This window comes from Phoca vitulina, unplaced genomic scaffold (genome assembly GCF_004348235.1).
Source record: "Phoca vitulina isolate PV1807 unplaced genomic scaffold, GSC_HSeal_1.0 scaffold98, whole genome shotgun sequence".
Taxonomy (NCBI): Eukaryota; Metazoa; Chordata; class Mammalia; order Carnivora; family Phocidae; genus Phoca; species Phoca vitulina.
The window spans coordinates 1,158,964-1,184,552 of record NW_022589801.1 but is presented as its reverse complement, the minus strand read 5'-3'; the positions used below and the strand labels follow the sequence as shown (position 1 = coordinate 1,184,552).

General features: G+C 36.3%; 1 protein-coding gene across 1 annotated transcript in view; it reads left to right on the top strand.

The window, feature by feature from the left end:
- TMEM131 (transmembrane protein 131) overlaps positions 1 to 25,589 on the top strand; it is a 239,251-nt gene that overhangs the window by 168,355 nt on the left and 45,307 nt on the right. The window contains exons 12-25 of the mRNA XM_032397376.1: positions 6,298 to 6,406; positions 9,203 to 9,311; positions 10,126 to 10,279; positions 10,373 to 10,543; positions 11,599 to 11,709; positions 11,805 to 11,939; positions 14,633 to 14,737; positions 18,305 to 18,391; positions 21,181 to 21,333; positions 21,434 to 21,509; positions 21,694 to 21,811; positions 23,654 to 23,792; positions 23,908 to 24,017; positions 24,747 to 24,813. Coding sequence (XP_032253267.1) covers positions 6,298 to 6,406; positions 9,203 to 9,311; positions 10,126 to 10,279; positions 10,373 to 10,543; positions 11,599 to 11,709; positions 11,805 to 11,939; positions 14,633 to 14,737; positions 18,305 to 18,391; positions 21,181 to 21,333; positions 21,434 to 21,509; positions 21,694 to 21,811; positions 23,654 to 23,792; positions 23,908 to 24,017; positions 24,747 to 24,813 — 1,644 coding nt within the window. The remainder of the gene's footprint in view (positions 1 to 6,297; positions 6,407 to 9,202; positions 9,312 to 10,125; positions 10,280 to 10,372; positions 10,544 to 11,598; positions 11,710 to 11,804; positions 11,940 to 14,632; positions 14,738 to 18,304; positions 18,392 to 21,180; positions 21,334 to 21,433; positions 21,510 to 21,693; positions 21,812 to 23,653; positions 23,793 to 23,907; positions 24,018 to 24,746; positions 24,814 to 25,589) is intronic.

Here is a 25,589-nt window from a genome sequence, read left to right as displayed (position 1 = left end):
GAGAAGGAAAGAGGCTAATGTTCCTCCTTTCTCTTAGGGAGTTTTAGGATACATTATAAGTCAACATTTTTGTTCTTACTATGGCTCAGGCACTATGCTAGGTTCTTTACATGGATTACCTTATTTAATACAACAGCCCTATAACATACACAGGTTCTAGTTTTCCAAAGAAGGAAAATGAATCGGAGCTTTTTTTTTAAAGCAACTTTTTCAACCATAAGAACTCAAAAATTACTTGAAAGTATGTTAGTATATAATGACACCCATCAAGTCTTTACAAATATATCGTTTTAATTTCATATTCGGTATTTCTACTAAAAATCTATTGATCTATAATATCTGTCTGTATATCTGCATTTGTAGCTCCCTGTGTAGTATTTTTTCTAATATCCAGAGCCTCAACTCTGCCAGTGTTTTGGTAGTTTTGTCTTACTTCCTCATTCATTCTTCCTTATTCACCCAGTAAATATTTAATGAGCGTCAACTATATGCCAGCTTCTGTGCTAGGTACTGAGAACACAGCAGTAAATCAGACAACCAAGGTTTCCGCCCCTATTGAGCTCACTTTTTATCTGGGAGACTGATGACAAGTATACAACATAATTGTAAATCGGACCAAGTTCTAACAAAAAAAGAAACAGAATGGCATATAAGTGGGGGGAGGGAGGTGGTTTAGATAGGGTTGTCTCTGAGGAGCTGACGTTTGAGGTAAAAACTGAAGAGTAAGAAGTTGGCACCTGTAAGAGAAGCTGGCAGACAAACGTTCCCATCAAAGCGAACAGCAAGTGCAAAAGCCTGAGGCAGGAACAGCTTTGGATGTCATGGGAAACAGGGAAGGGTTGAATGTAAAAGGTGAGGGCTGGAGAGTTAATTGTGGCTTTCTGGGCTTTGATTATTTTAAGTGCAACAGCAAATTACAGAATTTTAAGCAAGGGAGTGACATCTGATTTATGTGTTGTAAAGGTGGAGAATGCACTGCAAAGAGTTAGTAATCTGTTGCACTGGTCCACTTGAGATGTTAGCTTAGACTTCTTACTTATCAGCCAGGGGACAAGCCCATCTACCATGCAAACTGAGTTTTCAGAGAGCTTCCTAAGGTTTTTTCCTCTATTTTTCTGCATAGTATGCCAGACATAGAGACTGACACATTTTTAAGTGTCCTTACCTCTGGATGAACTCTGTCCATTTCACAAATATATAACATCTTAGGATGAGCTAGGCATTACCAGAAGCTGGAGGGTTTTTTAATTCCCCTTCAAGGAATTCAGAGTCTCTTCATCTTTCTAGATATGGGACTCCTGAAGCAAATGTCTCAAAATAAAAATTTCTTACCTGCAAGTGGTCAAGATGCCCAGGTTCAAGCCTACCTGACATTGTCTATAATGTAACTCTGAGAATATGATTTTCCTCAGCACTTAAAAAACATCAGTGTGGTATAAATGATGGAATGAATTTGCTTGAGATATCTTAAGAGGAACATTTGCATAAAGTTTCCTTACTGATAATGAATAAGAAACACAGATATATTTGTCAGTTTTACCACTGTCAGCTTGATATGAGCTTTAGTGAACTTGTGTACCTGTTGTTAAAAATACAATTGTTACATTCTGGAAGCTTATTTTCCTTACTTGCTCAAATGTTTTTGTAAGTAGTTTTAGAGTGTCCTGGGCCTTTGAATCTCACTTGAGAGTTACTGAGCTTTAGTTGGGTATGAATATCGTGAGAAAAGGGTAGAATTATATTTAGAACATGTGCAAGCTGCCTTTCCTGGGAATCTTGCCATATTTTTTCCACTTCTCAATTATCTTTAGTAAGCAACAGTTAGTGACTGATACTAAAACAGATTGTTAGTATAAATATGCTTAATACAAGTTAATGATTATGTATTATTTTTCCTTTAAACCCACCAGAATGAGTCAACTATTTAAGTGTTTTGTTTGTTTGGCTTTGTTTTTGTTTCCTTGGAAAATGGATTTTAACTGGTTTAGGGTTGGGTTTTTTTAATGATAATAAGTGAACAATTTAGATCATTCATATAAAACATAAGTCAATTGAATATTTACTTACAGTTGGTGTAATATATATATATAAGGGTAATAATACTGAATATAAAAATTTTCCTCTGGTAAGGAAAATCTTAAAGTAATATGTTTCATGTAAGAAAAACATTTTTCATCAAGTATTCTAAGATCTTACTACTTAGAGTGACTATATATTTTTAATTTTTTTATTAACAAAATATTACTGATAAAATTTTCATTTTTTTTATTATGTTAGTCACCATACAGTACATCATTAGTTTTTTGATGTAGTGTTCCATGACCCAGTGCTCCATGTAATACGTGCCCTCCTTAATACCCGTCACCGGGCTAACCCATCCCCTCACCCCCTCCCCTCTGAAACCCTCAATTTGTTTCCTGTAGCCCATAGATTTTTTATTTAAATTCAATTTAATTAACATATATTGTAATTAGTTTCAGAGGTGGAATTTAGTGATTCATCAGTTGCATACAACACCCAGTGCTCATTACATCAAGTGCCCTCCTTAATGCCCATCACCCAGTTACCCCATCCCCCCCACCATCCCTCCAGCAACCCTCAGTTTGTTTCCTATAGTTGAGAGTCTCTTATGGTTTGCCTCCCTTTCTGTTTTCATCTTATTTAATTTTTCCTTCCCTTTCCCTATGTTCATCTGTTTTGTTTCTTAAATTCCACATATGAGTGAAATCATATGGTATTTGTCTTTTTCTGACTTATTTTGCTTAGCCTAATACCCTCTAGTTCCATCCACGTCGTTGCAAACAAGATTTCATTGTTTTTGATGGCTGAGTAATATTCCATTGTATATACATACGACATCTTTATTCGTTCATCTGTCAATGGACATCTGGGCTCTTTCCATAGTCTGGCTGTTGTGGATATTGCTGCTATAAACATTGGGGTGCGTGTGCCCCTTCGAATCACTATGTTTGTATCCTTCAGGGTAAATACTAGTAGTGCAATTGCTGGGTCTCATAGGGTAGCTCTATTTTTAACTTTTTGAGGAACCTCCATACTGTTTTCCAGAGTGACTGCACCAGTTGGCATTCCCACCAACAACTTACAGTGACTATATTTTAATAAATACCATTGCTTAGCTATTTCTGGTAAGGTTTTGTGCAGGCTGATAACACTCAAAAAGTGTTGTGGTTGTTACTACTGAACTGCCACCTTAAGCATGTTTGAAAATGGTCAAGGTTTCATTGCAGCTCTGTCACGTTCAGTAGAGCATGTGGAAGTCCTGCAAACTACAGAGCTTTATCTGATCATCCCTCTAACAAATCTTGACCTCAGGATAAAGGTGCCTCATTTGAAAAAAAAAAAAACAAAACAAAATTAATAGAATCACAAAACTTTGTAGATAGATGGAATCTGAGAAAATACCTAATCCAATCCTAGTGTTTTACAAGCAGGAAAAATAAGGCCCAGAGTAGATGGGCAGCTTACTCAAACTGACACTTCTAGTGAAATAGTTAATATCTTTTGTTGCATAAGCCAGTCACTATGGGACTGTCACATATACTCTGTACTGCTTTCCTTTCTTTTGGAAGAAGTATTAGTGTAGTAGTATAGTATATGAAACCTTTCCATTTTGTAGTTTATCTCACAGGTCAAACTGTTTTGTTTTATTCTTAAAAATAACACACCCATGCTCACACAACCTTCAAGGAAGGAAGAGATTCGCATTTTAAATGATTGCTACTGACAGCAAGCTTATTGATGATAAATATATCAATATGAACAAATCCATTTGAAGCCCCAATTAGAGATTCAAAAACAAATGAGAAATTCAGAAGAAAGATAAAATACTGAGAAAGTCTGAGGCCAAGAGCTCAGGCTATTAAGATTTCCAGCTCAGAGAACTGCAGAACCACCCTTAGGGCCATCATTTCAGGCCCAATAAAGACAAACCAGCAGTGAGAGGGGAGGTGCCCTGCCATCTGGTGTAAAAGCAGTATTTGTGATCATTATGTGTATAACCAGCTTTGTTCACTATGATCTCGGACACAAGGCAAAAGGAGAAGTTTTTTGTTTTGTTTTTTGTTTTTTGTTTTTTAATTTTTTTAACTAACATATAATGTATTATTTGTTTCAGGGGTACAGGTCTGTGATTCATCAGTCTTACACAATTCGCAGCGCTCACCATAGTACTTACCCTCCCCAATGTCCATCACCAGCCACCCCATCCCTCTCACCCCCCTCCACTCGAGCAACCCTCAGTTTGTTTCCTGAGATTAAGAGTCTCTTATGGTTTGTCTCCCTCTCTGGTTTCATCTTGTTTCATTTTTCCCTCCCTTCCCCTATGATCCTCTGTCTTGTTTCTCAAATTCCTCATATCAGTGAGACCATATGATACTTGTCTTTCTCTGATTGACTTATTTCTTTTAGCATAATACCCTCTAGTTCCATCCACGTCATTGCAAATGGCAAGATTTCATTTTTTGATGGCTGAGTAATATTCCATTGTATATATATATATACCATATCTTCTTTATCCATTCATCTGTTGATGGACATCTGGGCTCTTTCCATAGTTTGGCTATTGTGGACATTGCTGCTATAAACATTGGGGTGCACATACCCCTTCGGATCACTACATTTGTATCTTTAGGGCAAATACCCAGTAGTGCAATTGCTGGGTCTTAGGGTAGCTCTATTTTCAACTTTTTGAGGAACCTTCATACTGTTTTCCAGAGTGGCTGCACCAGTTTGCATTCCCACCAACAGTGTAGGAGGGTTCCCCAAAAGGAGCAGTTTTTCTTCATACTCTTCTCAGGCGCTTCTTGTGCCTTCATGCAACTGCCCTTCATTCAGTTTTGTCAGATTCCACTTTTATGGATCAACTGAAAGGGTGTGTAGGGAGCCAGGGGGAAGAACTTGGTGACGTGCAAGGATCTGACCGCACCCGTGTTAGCAGGCGCACCTGGTGAGTGTCACAGAAGAGAACTGTGTTCTTTCTATGGGAGGCATCAGGCCTTGACAACAAGTTTATAAAGCCCCTGAAAATTCAGCCAAAACCAAAATTCAGACCCAAGTAAGATTCTAATTGAATTCTAAAGGAAGATTATTGATCAAGATTTGTGTACAATACCATGACTTCATTGACACATGTTTAGGCAATAGGATGCCAAGTAAAGGGCCCAGACCCTGGACCAAGTCAGGACACCTGGTTTCCAGCCCCACCTCTTGATGCCTAGCTATTGAAACATCACTCCATATTGCAAGATTCTCTTCATCTGTAAAACAGGGAAGCAGGTTGGGATCTTTAAGGTTCCTTCCAATGAAAAATGCTTTGTGTCAGTAAGGATAATAAAAAAGTAACTGGGGCACCTGGGTTGTTCAGTCAGTTAAGTGTCTGCCGTCAGCTCAGATCATGATCCCGGGGTCCTGGGATCCAGCCCCACATCGGGCTCTCTGCTCAGCGGGGAATCTGCTTCTCCCTCTGCCCATTCCCCTGCTTGTGCTTGCTCTCTTGCTCTCTCTTTCTCAAATAAATAAATAAAATCTTTAAAAAAAAAAAAAGTAACTGCATCTTAAAATGTAAAATGCATTTATTTTTCTAGCTTGCTCCAAAAGTGCAAGCTTTTACTGTGTTTGTTATTATAGGCTTAGTTGTTGACTAGAAAGATCTTATTTTTTAAATTTAAACTGTTCTGACCTCTCCAAGCTACGCAGCTCTTCAGTCTGCCCCACTGCTCAGGCCGGCAACTGGGAGCGCAGCCCTGCCCGGTGACAGCGGCCTGCCTCACTTGCACAGCTGCGCCCTAGAGACATAGAGAAAGTACCACCAAAAGGGGGATCTGCAAAACTACTTTGGCAGAGGGGTACTGGCTCCCAAATTCATGTTCATTCTTCATATAGTCAGGATATTACATTTGGTATTGTGGAGTTCTTGAAGAGGGACCCTATCATAAATCTTCACGTCTCCTTCTCTCATATATTAATTGGGCACTTGTTTAGAAAATAAATACCTTTCTTTTCTGTTTTATGTATTCATACCTAGTGTACTAGTTTGTCTCTAGATTTTACACTCACTTACCTATCATATACTTTTCCTCTGGCCATCCTTTTATTTCATGAAGATATTCTAGTGAAATTAATGTGAACTTGTGTCAGTTTGGCCTACTCTATTTAAAGGGGACATGTAAAGTTAAACTTTTCCAATTTTGATTCTGCTTCACTTTTCAGTACACTCTCCAGTATAATGTAACTGAACATTGGACTAAAATAATGCTATATATATTTTTCTGTTTGCAGAGTGTTCGACCTACACCACAAAATGATGCTGTAACGGTACACTTTAAACCAATTACATTGAAAGCTTCAGAAAGTAAATATACCAAAGTTGCAAGTATTAGTTTTGATGGTAAGTATTCATCTTTCTCTAATGAAGTGATCTTGTTTTGATAAACCAGAAGGCATGTATATTGACATCTTAATGTAGAAACATTGACCATTTTGTAGTCAGATTTTATATTACTGCTTAGGTTTGTTTATCTTATAAACCATCACAAACTCTTATTTGATTGCTTCATGAAAGAAAATGCAAGTTCATAAACTGAAATTCATATTAGCAAATACATTAGGATTGGAATTAAATTTTTGTAATCTGGGTTTTCACATATATACCTAGTAAGCTTTGCCTTAATTATGAAGTCATTATTTTTTGTAATTGAGTGATAATGTATTTGAATTTCAGAAGCATGTTTGAATTTGAGAATAGAAATATTCTCCATAACAGTTTCATATATTGACTTTTTAAACAAGGCAGACAGTTCTGCCTAACCTAAAATAATAGCCTTTATGATAGCATTGTCAAATTAGAGAACTATTATTTCAGATATGTATATTATATATTTTGACATTTGAAATGTTAACCCAGACTTTAACATATTTTAAAAGCATGTTTTTATTCAGCTTTGTCCACTTTACTAGAACATTTATTTAGTTTGCTGTCACAAAATTTTTTTAAATAATGATTTAATGGCTGCTTAACTGTACTTAATGAGAACTGACACTCAAATGGGACTTTTCTCGTAAGGGCTCTTGCAAGTAAGGAGCCCTGAAGCTTACACTTCGGCTTTATGATGAAGCCACCTCTGCTCATAGCCCAGATTTCACAGCTACACTCCTCATCAGAAGAGAGCATTTGATCACTGTGCCCTACTGAGTGCAGCAGAATACTGGAAGACTCTGCAGTGTTTGTGAGAGCATCTGTGCTTACTCCTTGTACATGAAGAGCTCTGGGGAGGATCTGGAGCAGTGCACAGGCTGGGTGCCAAGCTTTAGTGTTCATCCTATGAGCTCAGAGAAAACTCCCGAAGAAATCAAGATTAAATATGTGACGTACTTTCATAACACAGCTATCAGAAAAGAGTATTGTAGAAGGTTTTGATGCCCCAGTTATTTCCAAATCTGTGATAAACTGTCTTCTCTGTTGCTGGGATACCACAGTCATGTCTACCAGTATCCACATCAACAAGTGCATTCTCTTCTCTCACCAAGGAGAGCAGCCAGTAATAATCCCTGACCCTGAGAACTTTTCGGATCCATCCTTCTGATAAATTCAAGCAGTGGGGGAGTGTGCCTCAGGAGCAGGTGTGCTATATAGTTACCCCAAGCTCTTCTTCTCCAGCTCCTGAACCGACAACGCAGTGAATGTTTCCCTTTGTGTGATAAATGAATGTCAGTAATGTTGGTTCTTCTGAGATCACAGACTCTAAAAAAAGTATTTCTTAAATTATGTAACATTAATAAAAGGAAAAGCATCTTTTAAAGTAAATGCTACATTTCTTAAAAGTGGTCTTTATTATCATGGGAAAATCCTTCCACCTTTCACCTCCCACCTCCCCTTCTACCACCCCAGTGCATAGTAGGAATATTGTACAGCCTCCTAAAATAATAAGCCCAGTAATGGCTACACAGCAAGCAGAAAGGAATGAAGATTAATGGGAGTTTTAAAAATCTGAGGGCGCCTGGGTGGCTCAGTTGGTTAAGTGACTGCCTTCAGCTCAGATCATGATCCCAGAGTCCTGGGATCGAGTCCCACATCGGGCTCCCAGCTCAGCGGGGAGCCTGCTTCTCCCTCTGACCCTCTCCCCTCTCATGCTGTTGCTCGCTCGCTCGCTCGCTCTCTAATAAATAAATAAATAAAATCTTTAAAAAAAATAAAATCTCAAATCACTGTACATAGCCATATACTAGATGTCATACCATTTTTTTTATTTGTCTTTTTTTGTGCTAAAGTTGGATAACACACATTTGCAAAACTCACATAAGTTCTTCTCCTAACTAGAAGTGTTCCAGAAGTACCTTAAACGGGATAAACAGCTTCTTTATTTACTTTGAAAGGAACATCTAATGGGTACCCAGAATGGATCCAACTGAGTCTATTTCTGCAATTCCAGATGGAATTATTCATAACTGCTACAAAATTGAAAGATTTTACTTCATCTCTGAGGACAATATGATGGCAGGGAGAGTCTTATACTAGGAGTTAGGGTTGGCTAATACAGGAAGTCAGAGCTCACAACACCTGACACTTCTCGTACCCTGCTACTTGAATGATACTTATAACAAGACTCTGGCATACAAGGAATGTTATTTCTTAATACAGCTGTAAACCAGTGGTTCTCAATGGGAGCCAGTTTTGCCTCCCAGGCCAGGGAACATTTGGCAGTGGCCACAGACATTGTTGGTTGTCTCATCTGGGGGGCTGCTACTGCTGTCTAGCACGCAGAGGCTTGGGATGCTGCTGAGCATCCTCCAGTGCACAGGACAGACAGCCCCTGCACCCCAGAAAGAACTGACCTGGCCTAAAATGTTAATAGTGCCCAGGGTGAGAAGTCCTGGTGTAAGGAAAGCCACAGCTTAGGGCTCTAGGGAAGTAGCTCAAATACAGTGTTTTTCCTCCTAGATTGTGTTCACTTGCTAATTCCTTATCTGTTTAATCCTATTACAGGAAAATTAAAGTAGTTTTCCCTTTTTTGGATGAAAAATGTGATATTTAATGTAAAATGTTGTAAAAGTCTCCTGTTTGCCAATCTGAAAGCTCAACTATGCTTTTAAAAGATTGTGTCAGTCTACAGCAAGTCACTCTCCTCCTCTGTAGAAACTCTGGTAGCAAAAGGTGACAGAGATAATTTTTTATGTTTCCTTTTAGCATCAAAGGCAAAAAAACCATCTCAGTTTTCTGGGAAAATAACTGTTAAAGCAAAGGAAAAGAGTTATTCTAAACTCGAAATACCATATCAAGCAGAAGTTTTAGATGGGTGAGTTTCTCTTTAAAATAAGCTTTATAACTTTTCATTAATCAGTAAATTCTGTTTTCCTACTAATTGACCTTAGCAAAAGTAGTAACCAAATTTACATAAGCTCCATGGAACTTTTGTTGAAAAGATCAACTTCCACTTTATTGTTTTTACTTTTTTAGAAGAAAAAGGTAAATGGGATGATATGATTTGGGCTTAAATGAAGTCTTAGTGATTCAGTAATACAATAGAAAAAGGAATCTATGATTTTTAAATAACATTTACATCATTGGAGCTATTTCCTTTCTGTAATTGGTTTTGTAACATACAAGTGGTTGTGGCTTGTTATTAAAGTATATTGTCACTTGAAACAAAATCATTTATCTTCCTTTATAAACTTGTAAACAGTGTTCTAGAATTACAACTTTTTATAAATGGGTAACAATATATGTAGTTCATTTTTGGATTACACTTGAAACAATAATAGTTTAATATCCAACTTGGTAGGAACTTATTTTAACAAAGCTGGTTGCAATTAAATGATAAACATGATTTTTTTTAAGTAGCTTAAAACTTGCTGTTAATACATTCTTGATTTTAATTGTTTGATTGCATATAATTCAATAGAGAATAGTTCTTTATATTACATGTCGATATTTTGCAATCTAAGTTTTGTTTTAAATCATGTGCTCATGCTCTAAAATATTCATAGTTCTAATTCTCAAGTAACAGTCCTTAATGTTAAATGTAAAATTATTACAACAGAAGAACTTGGATTTTAAATTAACGCATAGAGATAAAAATGATTTATTTTGTTTATGTTTTTTTCAAATAGTTATTTGGGATTTGATCATGCTGCCACATTATTTCACATCCGAGACAGTCCTGCTGACCCCGTGGAAAGGCCAATTTACCTGACTAACACTTTCAGCTTTGCAATCCTCATTCATGATGTGTTGCTACCAGAAGAAGCCAAAACAATGTTTAAAGTATGTCTGGGAACCCTCATACTTTTCATTTTACTGATCTACCAACTAGATGATGCTGACCCATTGTTTTTTTTCTCTCCCCTCATTTCCTAGGTTCACAACTTCAGCAAACCAGTCTTAATTCTTCCAAATGAATCAGGATACATTTTTACACTGTTTTTTATGCCCTCCACATCATCCATGCACATAGATAACAATATTTTACTTATTACCAATGCTTCTAAATTTCATTTACCTGTGAGGGTATATACAGGCTTTTTAGATGTAAGTATGTTGTACCTTTAAAATTTAAGTTCCCAGCCATCTTTTGTGTGTTCAGGTATTATTAGGCAATCATTTTGTACTGCTTCTGTACATGAGCTCTATAAGTTGCTCTAATCCCTCCTCTCAGTACTTTCAAGATAACTGGTTTTCATCCTTCCCAGTAGCCATCTCTTGTCGTGACACAGATGAATCCTTTTGTTACAGTTGGCACTTAGGTATTTTCCATGTTGTGCTTTCTCTTGGTTTTACTTTTAAACTGTTACAATCATGGGGAAACTGAAAACAAACACTAAGTGGAGGAAAATAATAAGCAGGAAAAAATAATACAAGGAGGGCAAAGAAGAAACTAAGGAGGTGGTGACCAAAACCAGGAAATACAGCGTAAAGAAAAGAACCAAATAATAAAGAAGAGAGTAAAGTGGTAAAGACACACAGTTGGAATAGCAGGAAAGAATAAAGGTCTTTCTAATATAGAAAATAAGCCAGGAGAAAAAAAAAATCCAAACTAAGCTATCCTTAGGATAATCAGTGAAAGAATTTTAGATAAAAAATAAAACTGATGAGAGATATGAAAGATAAAAAGAAAATTAGAACATGTAGAGATGTAGTTCCCCAAAAAGCCAACATCAATAAGAATTTCAGAGCTGGAGGGACTTTTCAATATTATCCCACTCCTTCTTCATTTGTTTTGCTTGAGTGATTATGTATTTTTGGCTGCTCTCATGAATACATAATGTTTACTGAGACCAAGGATTTTTTGACTAATCCTCTGGGGTTTTACTTACCCTTCCCTAGTACTTTAGCTTCCTGCTTCTTTTACGTGCCTTCAGAGGAGAAATAGTTATTCCAGAGAGACTATGAATGTCTTCATTTCTGATTACTGATAATACTTCATTGTACAGAATTCTTAATTATATTTTATATATGTGTATATATGTGTATATTGACATAAAATATAGAAACCTTAGTATGTCCATACAGCTACTTTCTCTTGATACCCTGCTTTTATATAAGTGTGATTTAATGTTTAATCTAGTTCTTTTATATCTTTTCAGTACTTTGTATTACCCCCCAAAATAGAGGAACGTTTCATAGATTTTGGCATATTGAGTGCTACAGAAGCAAGCAATATTTTATTTGCAATTATAAACAGCAATCCAATTGAGGTAAAAAAAAAAAATCTGTTTTTATTCTAAATCACATTTAAGTGTTTTATGCTAGTGCTACAATAATCCCTTTCATACCTTTCTCTTTTTTTAAGTTGGCTATAAAAAGTTGGCACATCATAGGAGACGGTTTATCAATAGAACTTGTAGCTAGTGAAAGAGGCAACAGAACTACAATAATTGCAAGCCTTCCAGAATTAGAAAAATCCTCTTTATCAGACCAGTCATCAGTAAGTAAACTTTCTTATTGTTTCCTTAAACTTAGTTGTATGTTTAAACCCCAAATAAAAGTCTATTCCTACGACACATACTTGAACTAATATTTTTATGAGATTCATAATAGCATCAGTTATTTAATATTAAAAGGTTCTTGTGGGCAATCTACTTCAACTCCCTCCTTTTATGATGAGGGTACTTGAAACCCAAAGGAGTTAAGTTCTACCCTGTCATAAAAGGTTCTGTAACAAAGAAAATTTAAATAATCTTTTTGTAACACAAGTGTCATTACAAGAGAAATTCCCATTGATACTAAACTAACCCTGTGTTCATTGAATTTACTTGGCAAAAGAGATAGCCCTGCACATTGGTAGAAAGTTTTCAATTATACAGAATACTTCTGGCCAGTTTTCTGTGAGATAAACCTTGTTTGATCCCTTTGTAGATCTGCCCATGTACTTTTACTCTGTCTTATAAATACATACATTTGGTCATAAAAGAGCATGAAACAAGAGAAAACAGATATATCAGTCAAAGCCCTTACCACTACTGGAAGTGGAACTTGGAATTTATACCAATTCAGAACAGAACTAGTAGAATTACCTTGTGTGAAAAGGGGCATAACATATCTCATCTGTAAGTTAAGGATAGAACTTCTTGGGGCAGTCTAACAAAAGGAGAAAATGTCCTTATGCACAGAGATGGTTGACAGATACGCTTCCATGGACTGCCATAAGCTATAAAAATTTATTTAAATAGTTTGTGCCAGAAGAACCCTCCAGAATAATTATTTTGGAGGGCATTTTGGCAATATGTATCACTCCTGGGAATTCTTCCCATGGAAGTAATTTAAAGAGCTAAAAGCTCACTGGTAGAAAACTGTGCTGCCCAAGACAGTAGGAACTAATTAACATGTGGCTACTGAGCCCTTGAAATGTGGCTAGTCTCAGTTAAGATGTCTTGTGTCAAATACACACCAGATTTGAAGACTTAGTTTGGGACTGTAAGCTGTTAATAATAATATTAAAATATTGATAATGTTTTAATATTGATGACATGTTGAAATGTTACTAATTTGGATATATTAGGATAAATAAAAAGTATTAAAAATTTTTTAAAAGAGCTAAGAGCTGTGAAAATGAAGATGTTTATAATAGTGTTATTAATAATTTCAAATACCTGGAAACAGTCAAATACAAAAAGTAAAGCATGATTTTATGATTGAATATGAAGCAAATAAAAAATAAATATGATTGTGTATAGAAACTTGGAAGATTTATGAAAAAGTAGAAAACAGTACTAAATAAGGTATATTCTAACTGCAGCTATGTAGCATTCATGCTACATAATCAGATATTTGTGAACGGTGGTAATTTATGGCTGTTTATTTTAATAATTTATAATGTTTTAAATTTGATTAAATAAAGCCTCCTTTTAAAACAAGTATATATCCTTGAGAAGTAGTATTTGTCACTCCAGCTGAGGTTTTATTTTTAATAAAAATAGAATGCTGAAAAAGGGTAATAATTAAGCCTGCCATTAATGTATTCCTTTCAACAGTAAAGTTAGAGTAAAATCGTATGTATATCTACTCCCAGGTGTTTGAATTTTATTGTTTCCTAGTAAGACATTATAAATCTAATAATTCTAGAAATCTGGATCATTTCCTAGCAATAAATAGCATATGTTAACATATACTATTTAAATTTCAGAGGTCCATTTAATAACATAAAGTCTGTTTGACAATTTAGGGTTTTAGAATTAGCTTTTATATAAAACTATAAATTTAAAAACAAGGGACAGAAAGATGAGATCATTGTTATGAACTCTTAAAATAGGAAGTTGTAGTGAGGTGCCAACTTCAAAATAGCAACTCCACAAAATGAATTTTTTTAAGCTTAAAACCCTTAAACTTTCAACTGTTTTCCCAAAACCCAAAGCTATGAACTACATTATTGTCCTGTTCCTTATGAAACACACATTGCCAGCAATTCTGTGTTCTTCAGACCTGTGTTCTGATTTGGGCAGTCTACACAGTAGAGTAGAAAGTCTTAGGATTGCACAAAACCAACACAGAAAATGCTTTTTAAAAGGAGAAAGTATGTTTGGTGTATCAACATTTATATTTTAAGGTAACTATGAATTCTAGATAAAATATAACTAATTATTAAAGTACATCTTCACAAAATGAATTACTTTTTTGGGGGAATTTCACAACTGAAAAGTGCTGACAGAAGAAGAGTGGACAACCACTGTCACACACCACACACAAAAATCACTCAAAATGGATGAAAGACTTAAATTTAAGACCTGAACCCAAAAAATCCCCTAGAAGAAGAGGATAAGTCCCTTGACATCAGTCTTGGTGATGACTTTTTTGGATCTGACTCCCTTTGCTCCAGCCCTCACCCTCTCTGTCGGTGCAGGTACATGCATGATGTGTGAGGACCATACCCCTTTCCACCTTGGCAGATGGGACTCTGTTCCTGAGCCAGTTTTCTTGGTGGTCCATGGAATAAGTGTAGAATAAGCATCTAAGAATGGGCATTATTTTGAGATATTTGTACAAGATGGTATGGTAATTCAGTGTCATACAGTATATATTAGAATTTGGAGGTCAGGTCATCACAAATAGTGTTCTTTACCATTTTAGTAGGAAACTGCAACTAGCAAGGCTAATGAATGATGTCATTTCTACCACATACAGGTAATATTAGCTTCAGGCTATTTTGCAGTGTTCAGAGTCAAACTTACTGCAAAAAAACTGGAAGGGATTCATGATGGAGCCATACAGATCACCACAGACTATGAGGTAAAGACTATGAGGATTCATGTCAATGAGGTTTTTCTGATAATTCAGTCTCTTTTTTGTTGTTTTTATAGAAACAACTAAGTTTACTGATAAAGTTATAGTTTACTTGTCTTAAACCTTAAAAACTGAACTTTTGAGAATAGTTTACAAAATCTTGGTGTTCATTAGCTCCTAGTTTTCTCATAAAACCCAAAACCTCTTAACTAAAAACAACTTCAGAAAAATGGCTTTGACAGCAATCAGACAACAAAAAGAAATAAAAGGCATCCGAATCGGCAAAGAAGAAGTCAAACTCTCACTCTTTGCAGATGATATGATACTTTATGTGGAAAACCCGAAAGACTCTACCCCAAAACTGCTAGAACTCATATAGGAATTCAGTAAAGTGGCAGGATATAAAATCAGTGCACAGAAATCAGTTGCATTTATGTACACCAACAAAAAGACAGAAGAAACAGAAATTAAGGAGTTGATCCCATTTACAATTGCACCCAAAACCATAAGATACCTAGGAATAAATCTAACCAAAGAGGCAAAAAATCTGTACTCAGAAAACTATAAGATACTTATGAAAGAAATTGAGGAAGACACAAAGAAATGGAAAAATGTTCCATGCTCATGGATTGGAAGAACAAATATTGTGAAGATGTCAGTGCTACCTAGAGCAATCTACACATTTAATGCAATCCCTATCAAAATATCATCAACTTTTTTTAAAGAAGTGGAACAAATAATCCTAAAATTTGTATGGAACCAGAAAAGACCCCGAATGGCCAGAGCAATGTTGAAAAAGAAAAGCAAAGCTGGCGGCATCACAATTCCGGACTTCAAGCTCTATTACAAAGCTGTAGTCATCAAGACAGTATGGTACTGGCACAAAAACAGACACATAGATCAATGGAACAGAATAGAGAGCCCAGAAATGGACCCTCAACTCTATGGTCAACTAATCTTCGACAAAGCAGGAAAGAATGTCCAATGGAAAAAAGACAGTCTCTTCAACAAATGGTGTTGGGAAAATTGGACAGCCACATGCAGAAGAATGAAACTCAACCATTTCCTTACACCACACACAAAAACAGACTCAGAATTGGTTGAAAGACCTAAATGTGAGACAGGAATCCATCAAAATCCTAGAGGAGAACACAGGCAGCAACCTCTTTGACGGCAGGCGCAGCAACTTCTTCCTAGAAACATCGCCAAAGGCAAGGGAAACAAGGGTAAAAATGAACTATTGGGACTTCATCAAGATAAAAAGCTTTTGCACAGCAAAGGAAACAGTCAACAAAACCAAAAGACAACTGACAGAATGGGAGAAGATATTTGCAAATGACATATCAGATAAAGGGCTAGTATCCAAAATCTATAAAGAACTTATCAAACTCAACACCCAAAGAACAGATAATCCAATCAAGAAATGGGCAGAAGACATGAACAGACGTCTTTCCAAAGAAGACATCCAAACCGCCAACAGACACATGAAAAAGTGCTCAACATTGCGCGGCATCAGGGAAATCCAAATCAAAACCTCAATGAGATACCACCTCACACCAGTCAGAATGGCTAAAATTAACAAGTCAGGAAACGACAGATGTTGGCAAGGATAGGGAACCCTCCTACACTGTTGTTGGGAATGCAAGCTGGTGCAGCCACTCTGGAAAACAGTATGGAGGTTCCTCAAAAAGTTGAAAATAGAGCCACCGTACGACCCAGCAATTGCACTACTGGGTATTTACCCCAAAGATACAAATGTAGTGATCTGAAGGGGTACGTGCACCCTAATGTTTATAGCAGCAATGTCCACAATAGCCAAACTATGGAAAGAGCCCAGATGTCCATCAACAGATGAATGGATAAAGAAGATGTGGTGTATATATATACAGTGGAATATTATGCAGCCATCAAAAAATGAAATCTTGCCATTTGCAATGACGTGGATGGAACTAGAGGGTATTATGCTAAGCAAAATAAGTCAATCAGAGAAAGATGTATCATATGATCTCACTGATACAAGAAATTCTTAATCTCAGGAAACAAACTAAGGGTTGCTGGAGTGGTGGGGGGTTGGAGGGATGGGGTGGCTGGGTGATAGACATTGGGGAGGGTATGTGCTATGGTGAGCGCTGTGAATTGTGTAAGACTGATGAATCACAGACCTGTACCTCTGAAACAAATAATACATTATGTGTTAAAAAAAAAAAGAAGATAGTAGGAAGGGGAAAATGAAGGGGGGGAATCAGAGGGGGAGACAAACCATGAGAGACTATGGACTCAAACAAACTGAGGGTTCTAGGGGGGAGGAGGGGGGAGGGATGGGTTAGCCTGGTGATGAGTATTAAAGAGGGCATGTATTGAATGGTTCACTGGGTGTTATACGCAAACAATGAATCATGGAACGCTGCATCAAAAACTAATGATGTAATGTATGGTGATTAACATAACATAATAAAATAAAATTTAAAAAAAAAGAAAAATGGCTTTGGCACATTTATAATTGCTCTGTTAGAAACCTGCTTACACATAGTTATAGCATTGCACAGATCTTGACTGAAATTCCTGAATGAGATCACTGATTCTTTTGTAATCATTAATATACTCCTGTGTAATATTTCCAAAAAGGAAGATACAATCAGGAAATCACATCTTAATTTGAGTTCTTATGATTGTATTTACATGAGTCATTCTAGTTCAAGGGCAGAGTGAAGATCATTGAGCTTTTGAAAGACTCTTTGTGGTGTTTAACATGTTGCATTCAATGAGATTTTTGAATGGATATATTTCTGCCACACTTAAGTGTTTTAATTTAATATTTACAAGTTGCTTCCACTGGTCTCCTGTTTTCAGCACATACAACCCCCACATGAAAGAAAGCTAATTCAGAATAAACAGAACTGATCATTTAATAATAATAATGTATGTAAATAATATATAATAATAATAGATTTGTTAGGAGTGTGTCAAATTAATTACCTCCAAAAGTGAAAAATTCATGTTGATCACTCATGAGAAAAATAAGTACATTTCATAGCTAAGACAAATTTTTGTTAGTATGGATAAAAATGAGAATTAGGAAAAAATATCTTAAATATCTTTGTGAGTTACATACAGAGTGAGTTGATATTCAACATCTATAATGTTCAACTCTTTTTAAATTAAGTTGATGTTAATTTATTGCTGCATACAAAAAATACAGAACTGTATAACTCTAGAAAATGTGAAGTGTCACATACACTGTTTTAGGAGTACAATTTGACTTTCTTTGTTAAATTAATAGTCTACAAAATAACCTATGTTATGAAAAATCTATTCTTCATTCCTTCCCCATTGTTTTGTCTTACCATGTTTTCAATGAATCACTGAAAAATACATGGAAATGTATTTTAGAGCATTTTATGGAGTACTTTGATTAAACAGTTTTCGTGGGTAATTTTAATATTGTTTTTGAGATAGTTATTGCTAATATAAGTTCCAAGATGACTTTTTTTACATCCTCAAAAATAATGCAGTAATGGTCAAGATCAATCTCAGACTTAAACACTTATTTCTATGGTCTGCTTCACTCCACAGATCCTAACAATTCCTGTGAAGGCTGTAATTGCAGTGGGTTCGCTGACTTGCTTCCCAAAACATATGGTTCTTCCACCTTCCTTTCCAGTAAGAGATTTAATTTATAGATTTTTTTTATAATTTTTTTCCTTTGCCTTTACCTCTGTGTTCCTAGAATCCAACAGTAAAGTCAGTTATTCTTTGTTCGTAGCTTATTTTAAGGTAAGACATTGAACCAGGTTCCATAGGAGGTATAAAGAGGAATAAGAAATAGTCCCTTCTTTCAAAAAGTTTTCTATCTAGATTGGGAAATGAGCCAATGATTCATAAATGAAAAGCAGGATGTAGAAATTGGCATGTAGAAGCAGGTATGGGTAGGGTAGATAGAGTCAAAAATATGACTTAGAGTTTGAACCTAGAGAATAAAGAGAAAAGAAATGGGGAAACCAAGAGACCACCACAGCCTTTTGCAGGAAGGTGTTGTGGTCAGTTCAGGAGACTTGGGGGCAAATGTAGACGTGTCCCTTACCCTGTGGAAGGAGATGTGGTGGTTTATGAGAAAACAGTACGTTGTAAAAATCTTAATGCTATATATAATAAAACCTAAATTTAGAATTTAGTACCTTAAAAAGATCAATTTTGAGTTCATAGGTTCAGCATATTTGATTAATTAAATCTTTGTCTTGTCATTCCACTTTGCACTGACTATATAGAACTCAGCTTCATTATTTATCCAAAAAGACCTTGTTCCTTTCTTCAGCTGCCTTTTCAATCAGTGATCTCCTTAAACACAGCATAAATCCTGGAGGGGAATAATTCAGTAGATGACACAGTGAAAGGCCCATGAATGGTAAATCAGAAAGCATCTGTATAAAAAAAAGGTGTTGATTTTGAACAAAGTAGGATCAAACTTTTAGATATCCTCAGATGGCTTACATTACCAGATTATTTACTTAGAATCACAAATTAACTTGATGTTACTACCTTAGTCAGGCTGTTATAACAAATTACCATAGACTGGGTGGCTTAAACAACAAGCATTTATTTCTCACAGGTCTGTATTCGGGGAAGCCCAAGATCAAAGCACCGGGCAGATCCGGTGTACAGGTGCATCAGTGAGGGCATTCTTCCTGGTTTTGCAAATGGCTGTCTTCTCACTATAGCCTCACGTAACCGGAAGAGCAGGGAGGCAGGGCAAGCGCTTTTGTCTCTCCTTTTAAGGTCATTAATCCTATTCATTAGGGCTTCACCCTTATGACCTAATCACCTCCCAAAAGCCCCACCTCTAATACTATTACGGTGAGGGTTGGAATTTCAACATATGAATGAGGGGAGGGGGGGTTCACATTCATTCCATAACAGTCACCTGATTCTGTAAAATCTCTTGTCCAGTGGAGTATACTAGCGCCAATTGAAGCATACAGTACATCCAAATTAGCATTTCAAGTACTTGTGGTTTAATACTTAATATTTGAATACCATCGTAAAATGAACTTTTGTATCTGTTACCTCTTTTGACCCACCCACCTGGCCACACACACGCACACGTACACCCGCACACACACACACTCCTGAGAGACAAGGCATGGACTTGAGCAAAATGATTATTACCAGTGCATGCCATGAAGACACAGCTGGTTAGATGCCAGGCTTGGGCTATCAAAGGCCTTGTGCTTCCTGCTCCTGTGTTCTCCCCGTCCCAGCAGCATGCCTGACCTCTGATACCTTCCTGCTATGTTTCCCTCTGGCTGGGCTGCAAATGATGAGTATTACTTTTTTTTTCTTTTTAAGATTTTTTATTTATTTATTTGACAAAGAGAGACACAGCAAGAGAGGGAGCACAAGCAGGGGGAGTGGGAGAGGGAGAAGCAGGCTTCCCGCTGAGCAGGGAGCCCGATGCGGGGCTCGAACCCAGGACCCTGAGATCATGACCTGAGCCGAAGGCAGATGCTATTAAGCATCTGAGGCACCCAGACACCCCGATGAGTGTTACTTTTAACCTCACTCTCATTCAACTCTTTTTTCTGTGCACTCTCTTAACTTCTGTGTCTTCTAATACCAGATATTAGCCCAGTGGGTATGGTCATTTTCGAGACTTCTTCAAATGACTAGGAATCAGATTATAAGATAAAATTCTGTACTCAAAAGAAAGTAAAGATTATAATATAATTCTTATTGTGGATCATTTAAATCATTTAATTTTTTACTTAAAATTTGATACCCTATCATAGGGAGAAGCATGCAGCTGATAAGAGCAATCATTGCTCATCAGGTGATTTAATCTGTCTGCTGTGTTAATGAGATATTTGATAACCTGTATTTTTAGAAGATGTCTGATTTCTTTTTGGCACAAATGATATTTTTCTTTTAAAAAGAAAATACTTCTAAGTAAAATAAATCTGATTTTTTTTTTGCCTTGTCTTGTTTGGCTTTTGATTTTAGAACTAAATTATTTCATCCTGAATTTGGATACTTTGAGGGCAGTCTGGCCTTGGCGTAAACAAACCTTGCTTAACAAACTGACAATGACCATTTCCTTTATTCAGAGCTATCTCTGTTACCTTTGTTGGTAGCCTCATTATTTTAACATCAAACATGAATGTTTTTCTTACTTTCTTATTTCATTTTCACAAGATTACAGAGATTTGTCCTGCTAATTTTTGTATAACAGGCCGTGAAAACAACAAATATACACACACACACACACACACACACACACACAGGTAAGTATAGATATATTTGGGAGGGCTCTGATTACAAAATTAGAGATTATCAAGTGATAAAAATTCTAAGTGTCTTTTGGGGTTTGGTTTCTGAAAAATATGTCAGCTCTAAATTGTGTGTTCTTAAGAAAATCCAACCATATACTAATGAGTTTGTTTGTTTGTTTTCTTCAGGGGAAGATAGTTCATCAAAGCTTAAATATTATGAATTCCTTCTCACAGAAGGTAAAGATACAACAAATACGATCTTTGTCAGAAGATGTGCGATTTTACTACAAACGATTACGGGGCAATAAGGAAGACTTGGAGCCAGGAAAAAAGTCAAAGGTTTGAGAACATTGTATTTGAGGATTCCCATCTGTTAGTATTGTGTTACTGTGACCTTCTGTGGATTTGGGATTCATGGTTCTCCTGTGCCTCTTTGTAGATTGCAAACATTTATTTTGATCCTGGACTGCAGTGTGGGGATCATTGCTATGTTGGCTTGCCTTTTCTATCCAAATGTAAGTTAACTTGCTGTTCTCTCTCATCCCCTTCACTCCACCCAAAATATTCTTTGATGAAAGGCTGCCACTTTCAAAGTCCATCTCTATCCCTTGGTACTATGGAAATCATCTGAGGGGAAATTGACAAGTGGATATAGATTATAGGGCTGAGTTTGTCATAATGTATGTTTCCTTGTTTTAGCTGAACCCAAAGTACAGCCTGGTGTAGCCATGCAGGAAGACACTTGGGATGCTGACTGGGATTTGCATCAAAGCCTATTCAAAGGATGGATGGGAATAAAGGAAAATTCAGGTCATAGGTGGGTGGTTTTACTTTAAGTATGTTTAGCTATCTTTACAAGTTTGAAATGTCTCTGTTGATACTACTTTCTAAATGTTACTCTTAAATTAGGTTCTTTTACTTCTCTATAGCTAAGAAAATAACGCCTCATCTTCAGAAAATTATTAATAAGGCATCTTGAATTGCCATTTTAATTGCATGTTGCTCAGAAATATACACACTACCATTTTTCTCTTTTCTCCCATGCTCTAGATACTTCCTTAAAATCAAAGAACTATTTGAAGTTATCTTTATAGAGGATGCATACACTGTTCACCTTAGATACAGCCATTTGCGTAAGAAAGTTTTTACCTACCACTGACCTCTGGTAAAAGCAAAGAAAACATTTCCTAGGTTTAAGTCTACAATGGAGACCAAGTGTCCATTTGCTCATTGTGAAAAGAACTGCCTCCTCCCTTTCCAAGTGCTGAGCCCTTAGGGGGCACCAGAGCCCAGTTCACTAAGGCTCAACCATATGTCATTGGCAGGCAGAAAACATGCTAATGACAAATCACTACCATACCTGGATTCAAAAGCAGAAACACACTTCCTCAGCACTGTAGAAGTACGATCTTTCTTGTGCTCCAGAAGAGAATTTGATTAGAATATTGATAATATAATAACTGATAAAACTGATCTTCTTCACTTGGCTATTTTGGATGTATTTATCAGTATCAAAATAATTTATAGTACTATAAATTTTTCAGACCATTAGTGATTGAATCTGAGGGTTTCATTTATCTGAACTATCTACTATCAAAAGTTTTCTTAAGGCAAAAGAGTTAAATTTCTACTTTAAAGTGGTGAAAATAAGTAGAGAGGGACCTCTAATGAACTCACTAGTTCTTCGTCCCTTACATTTCCATCACAAACCTTACAATGTATAGACAGTCTCCAAATGTTAACATTATGAATAGATAACTTGGAGCGTTGCTGAGGAACCTCTTCACCTCCCACCCACCAAAATCTGTACCTTCCTCCTTGTGTGCCCACCACTCCACAGCCAAGAAGCTGGGCTTCCCGTCTGCCCCATAGCATCATGTCCCAGGTGCACAGTGACTGTGGCATTCTCCCTGCTCCTGCCTTTGTGTTACCTTGTCACTGTGCATGTTAAAGAGAATTTCTGTTCCTGCCTTATAAAACCTGTACTCTTACCAATACTAGAGTATCACAATTCAGTAGTGTTGTGGGTTAAAGTAGGCTTCAGTGTTTGGGCCCAGGGACCTTAGCCCTGTGTGTAATATTGTTTCCTTAGGGAATATGTTCTTGAGTTCTAAACATCTGGCTTATGAATACTGGTAAGTAGGGAAATATTCAAATGAGGTCCTGAATATTGCTGATAACTTTACATACATCTGCACAAAACCCTCATATGTATTACCACTTCAGCTGACATCTTCATTGCATATCAAGATTGTCCTTCTTTTTTTTTTTTTTTACCTCGTGGGGAAAAAGCCATATGCACTGCCTTCTCATAAGTTCTACTGATGAATATTCATCAGGACCCTTTCTAGGTCTTTCCACTAGCCTGCAAGATCCTTTAGGATCCCTTAACACCATATGTTATCTGTCCTTCACGTATTCAGTACAAAAACAACACAGGTGATGAGTGATAGAGACTTTGGCAACTCCTTGTGCCAAAACAGAGACATCTTTATACATGTCTATTAAAAGCATAATAAAATGTCAAAACAAATAAACCTGTACTTATTCAGGGCCAGAATAAAATTTCTCAAGTATACAAGCCTAATAGAATTTCTTATATTCAGAAAACTCAAATATTTCGTTTTGATATAGTAACTAACAAATTATTTTTTTCTAGATTGAGTGCTTTATTTGAAGTAAATACAGACCTTCAAAAAAATATACTATCAAAAATCACTGCTGAGCTCTCCTGGCCTTCTATAATTAGCTCACCCCGGCACTTGAAATTTCCACTTACTAATACAAACTGCTCCTCAGTAAGTATTCAGAGTGACATTGATTTTTGGAAATTCATAATAGTGCTATAAAGTATCTACTCTTACTTTTAACTGTGGAAACCTTTCATTTACTGTTTTGTTAACTTTGTTTAAGGAAGAAGAGATTACTTTAGAAAATCCTGCAGATGTTCCTGTCTATATTCAATTTATTCCTCTGGCTTTGTATTCGAATCCTTCAGTCTTTGTAGATAAGTTAATATCAAGGTAAGCACTGCTTTAAATAATCAAAATGTTCTATATTAGCATTGAATTCTTATTTTACATATTTAAAACTTTATTGAAGCTTATACAGTAAGAGATTGGGCTTAGAGAAATTCTAGATCCATAATTAAAATTAAGAGGACGTTCTGGGGAAAGATACTGATAATGTGTTAAGTATCTAGAAGAGTTTTCAATTTAAGACAAGAAAAAGTAATGTTGAACTCCTTTCTAAAGAAAAATATAAAAAAGTGAAAGATTATAAAGAGAAAGCAAGTGGAACCTTTTAAATATTTTAGTTTTAAAAAATGAACAAGGGGCGCCTGGGTGGCTCAGTCGTTAAGCATCTGCCTTCGGCTCAGGTCATGATCCCAGGGTCCTGGGATCGAGCCCCCGCATCAGGCTCCCTGCTCAGCGGGAAGCCTGCTTCTCCCTCTCCCACTCCCCCTGCTTGTGTTCCCTCTCTCGCTGTGTCTCTGTCTCTGTCAAATAAATAAATAAAATCTTTTTTTAAAAATTTTTTTTAATTTTTTTTAAATAAAAATAAAAAATGAACAAAATAATTACTATAAGTTGTGGCCTCTAATTTTTGGAAGGCTATTCATCTGATAATATTGACCTCAGAATCTGCCAAAAGGTAATTTGCAAATAAAGTACAAACTTGATAATTACTCTAATTACCCTTTAATTATGATGCTGTTTATGAAGAAATATATGTACTTTTTTTTATCTTAGGTTTAACTTGAGTAAGGTGGCAAAGATTGATTTAAGAACACTAGAATTCCAAGTCTTCAGAAACAGTGTAAGTATGCAAGCTTCATACTATCCCAAAGAAATAACTCTATGATATGATCAGTGCAAATGTGGAGGAAAACTACTGACTTATCCTCAAATTTGGCTGAAGGGCAAGTTACTGAAGAAGCCAGAGCAGTCCAATAATTATTATAGAGGCAAAAAAACCCAGGAGGAATGGATGGGATTTAGATCAACATGAGGCACACTGGGAAGAAGGTTCCCGTTTGCAGGCATCACTTCTTGAGTCCATAAAGGTTTATAATAATGGCTACCAGAAACCCTGAGAATATATAAATGAGGTATATATTAACATAATTTATTTTTATTAAGCTTCAAAATATTGAGCTTGATCATTTAAATGTTTATTTTGAATACTTTCAAATAAAATTGTAAGCTCCGTTAATGCCAGACCCATAGTTGTTGAACAGATTAAACAAACTCATGGGAAGCCCTTCAAATGGTTCCTTGGTGTGTAGGAAGACTGTGGTGAATGTTGACTAGATAAGTCAGTCTGTGGCTAAGTAGTTCAGGAAAGAAAAGCAGTGGGAAGGTTTTCAGTATTTGGGGGCTGTATTGAAGAATGCTTCCCAGTATTGCATGAGCATCTAGTATGTGTCAGCATTATACCAGGTACATTCACATTTATAACTTCATGTAATCATTACAAGCAGCCAGGCTGAGCAATTACTAACTATCCCAAGGGGAAAAACAAAGCTCAGGGAAAGGAAGGAACTTGCCCAAGTTCATACCTGTGATAACTGGCAGGGCCAAATTCAGGTCTAG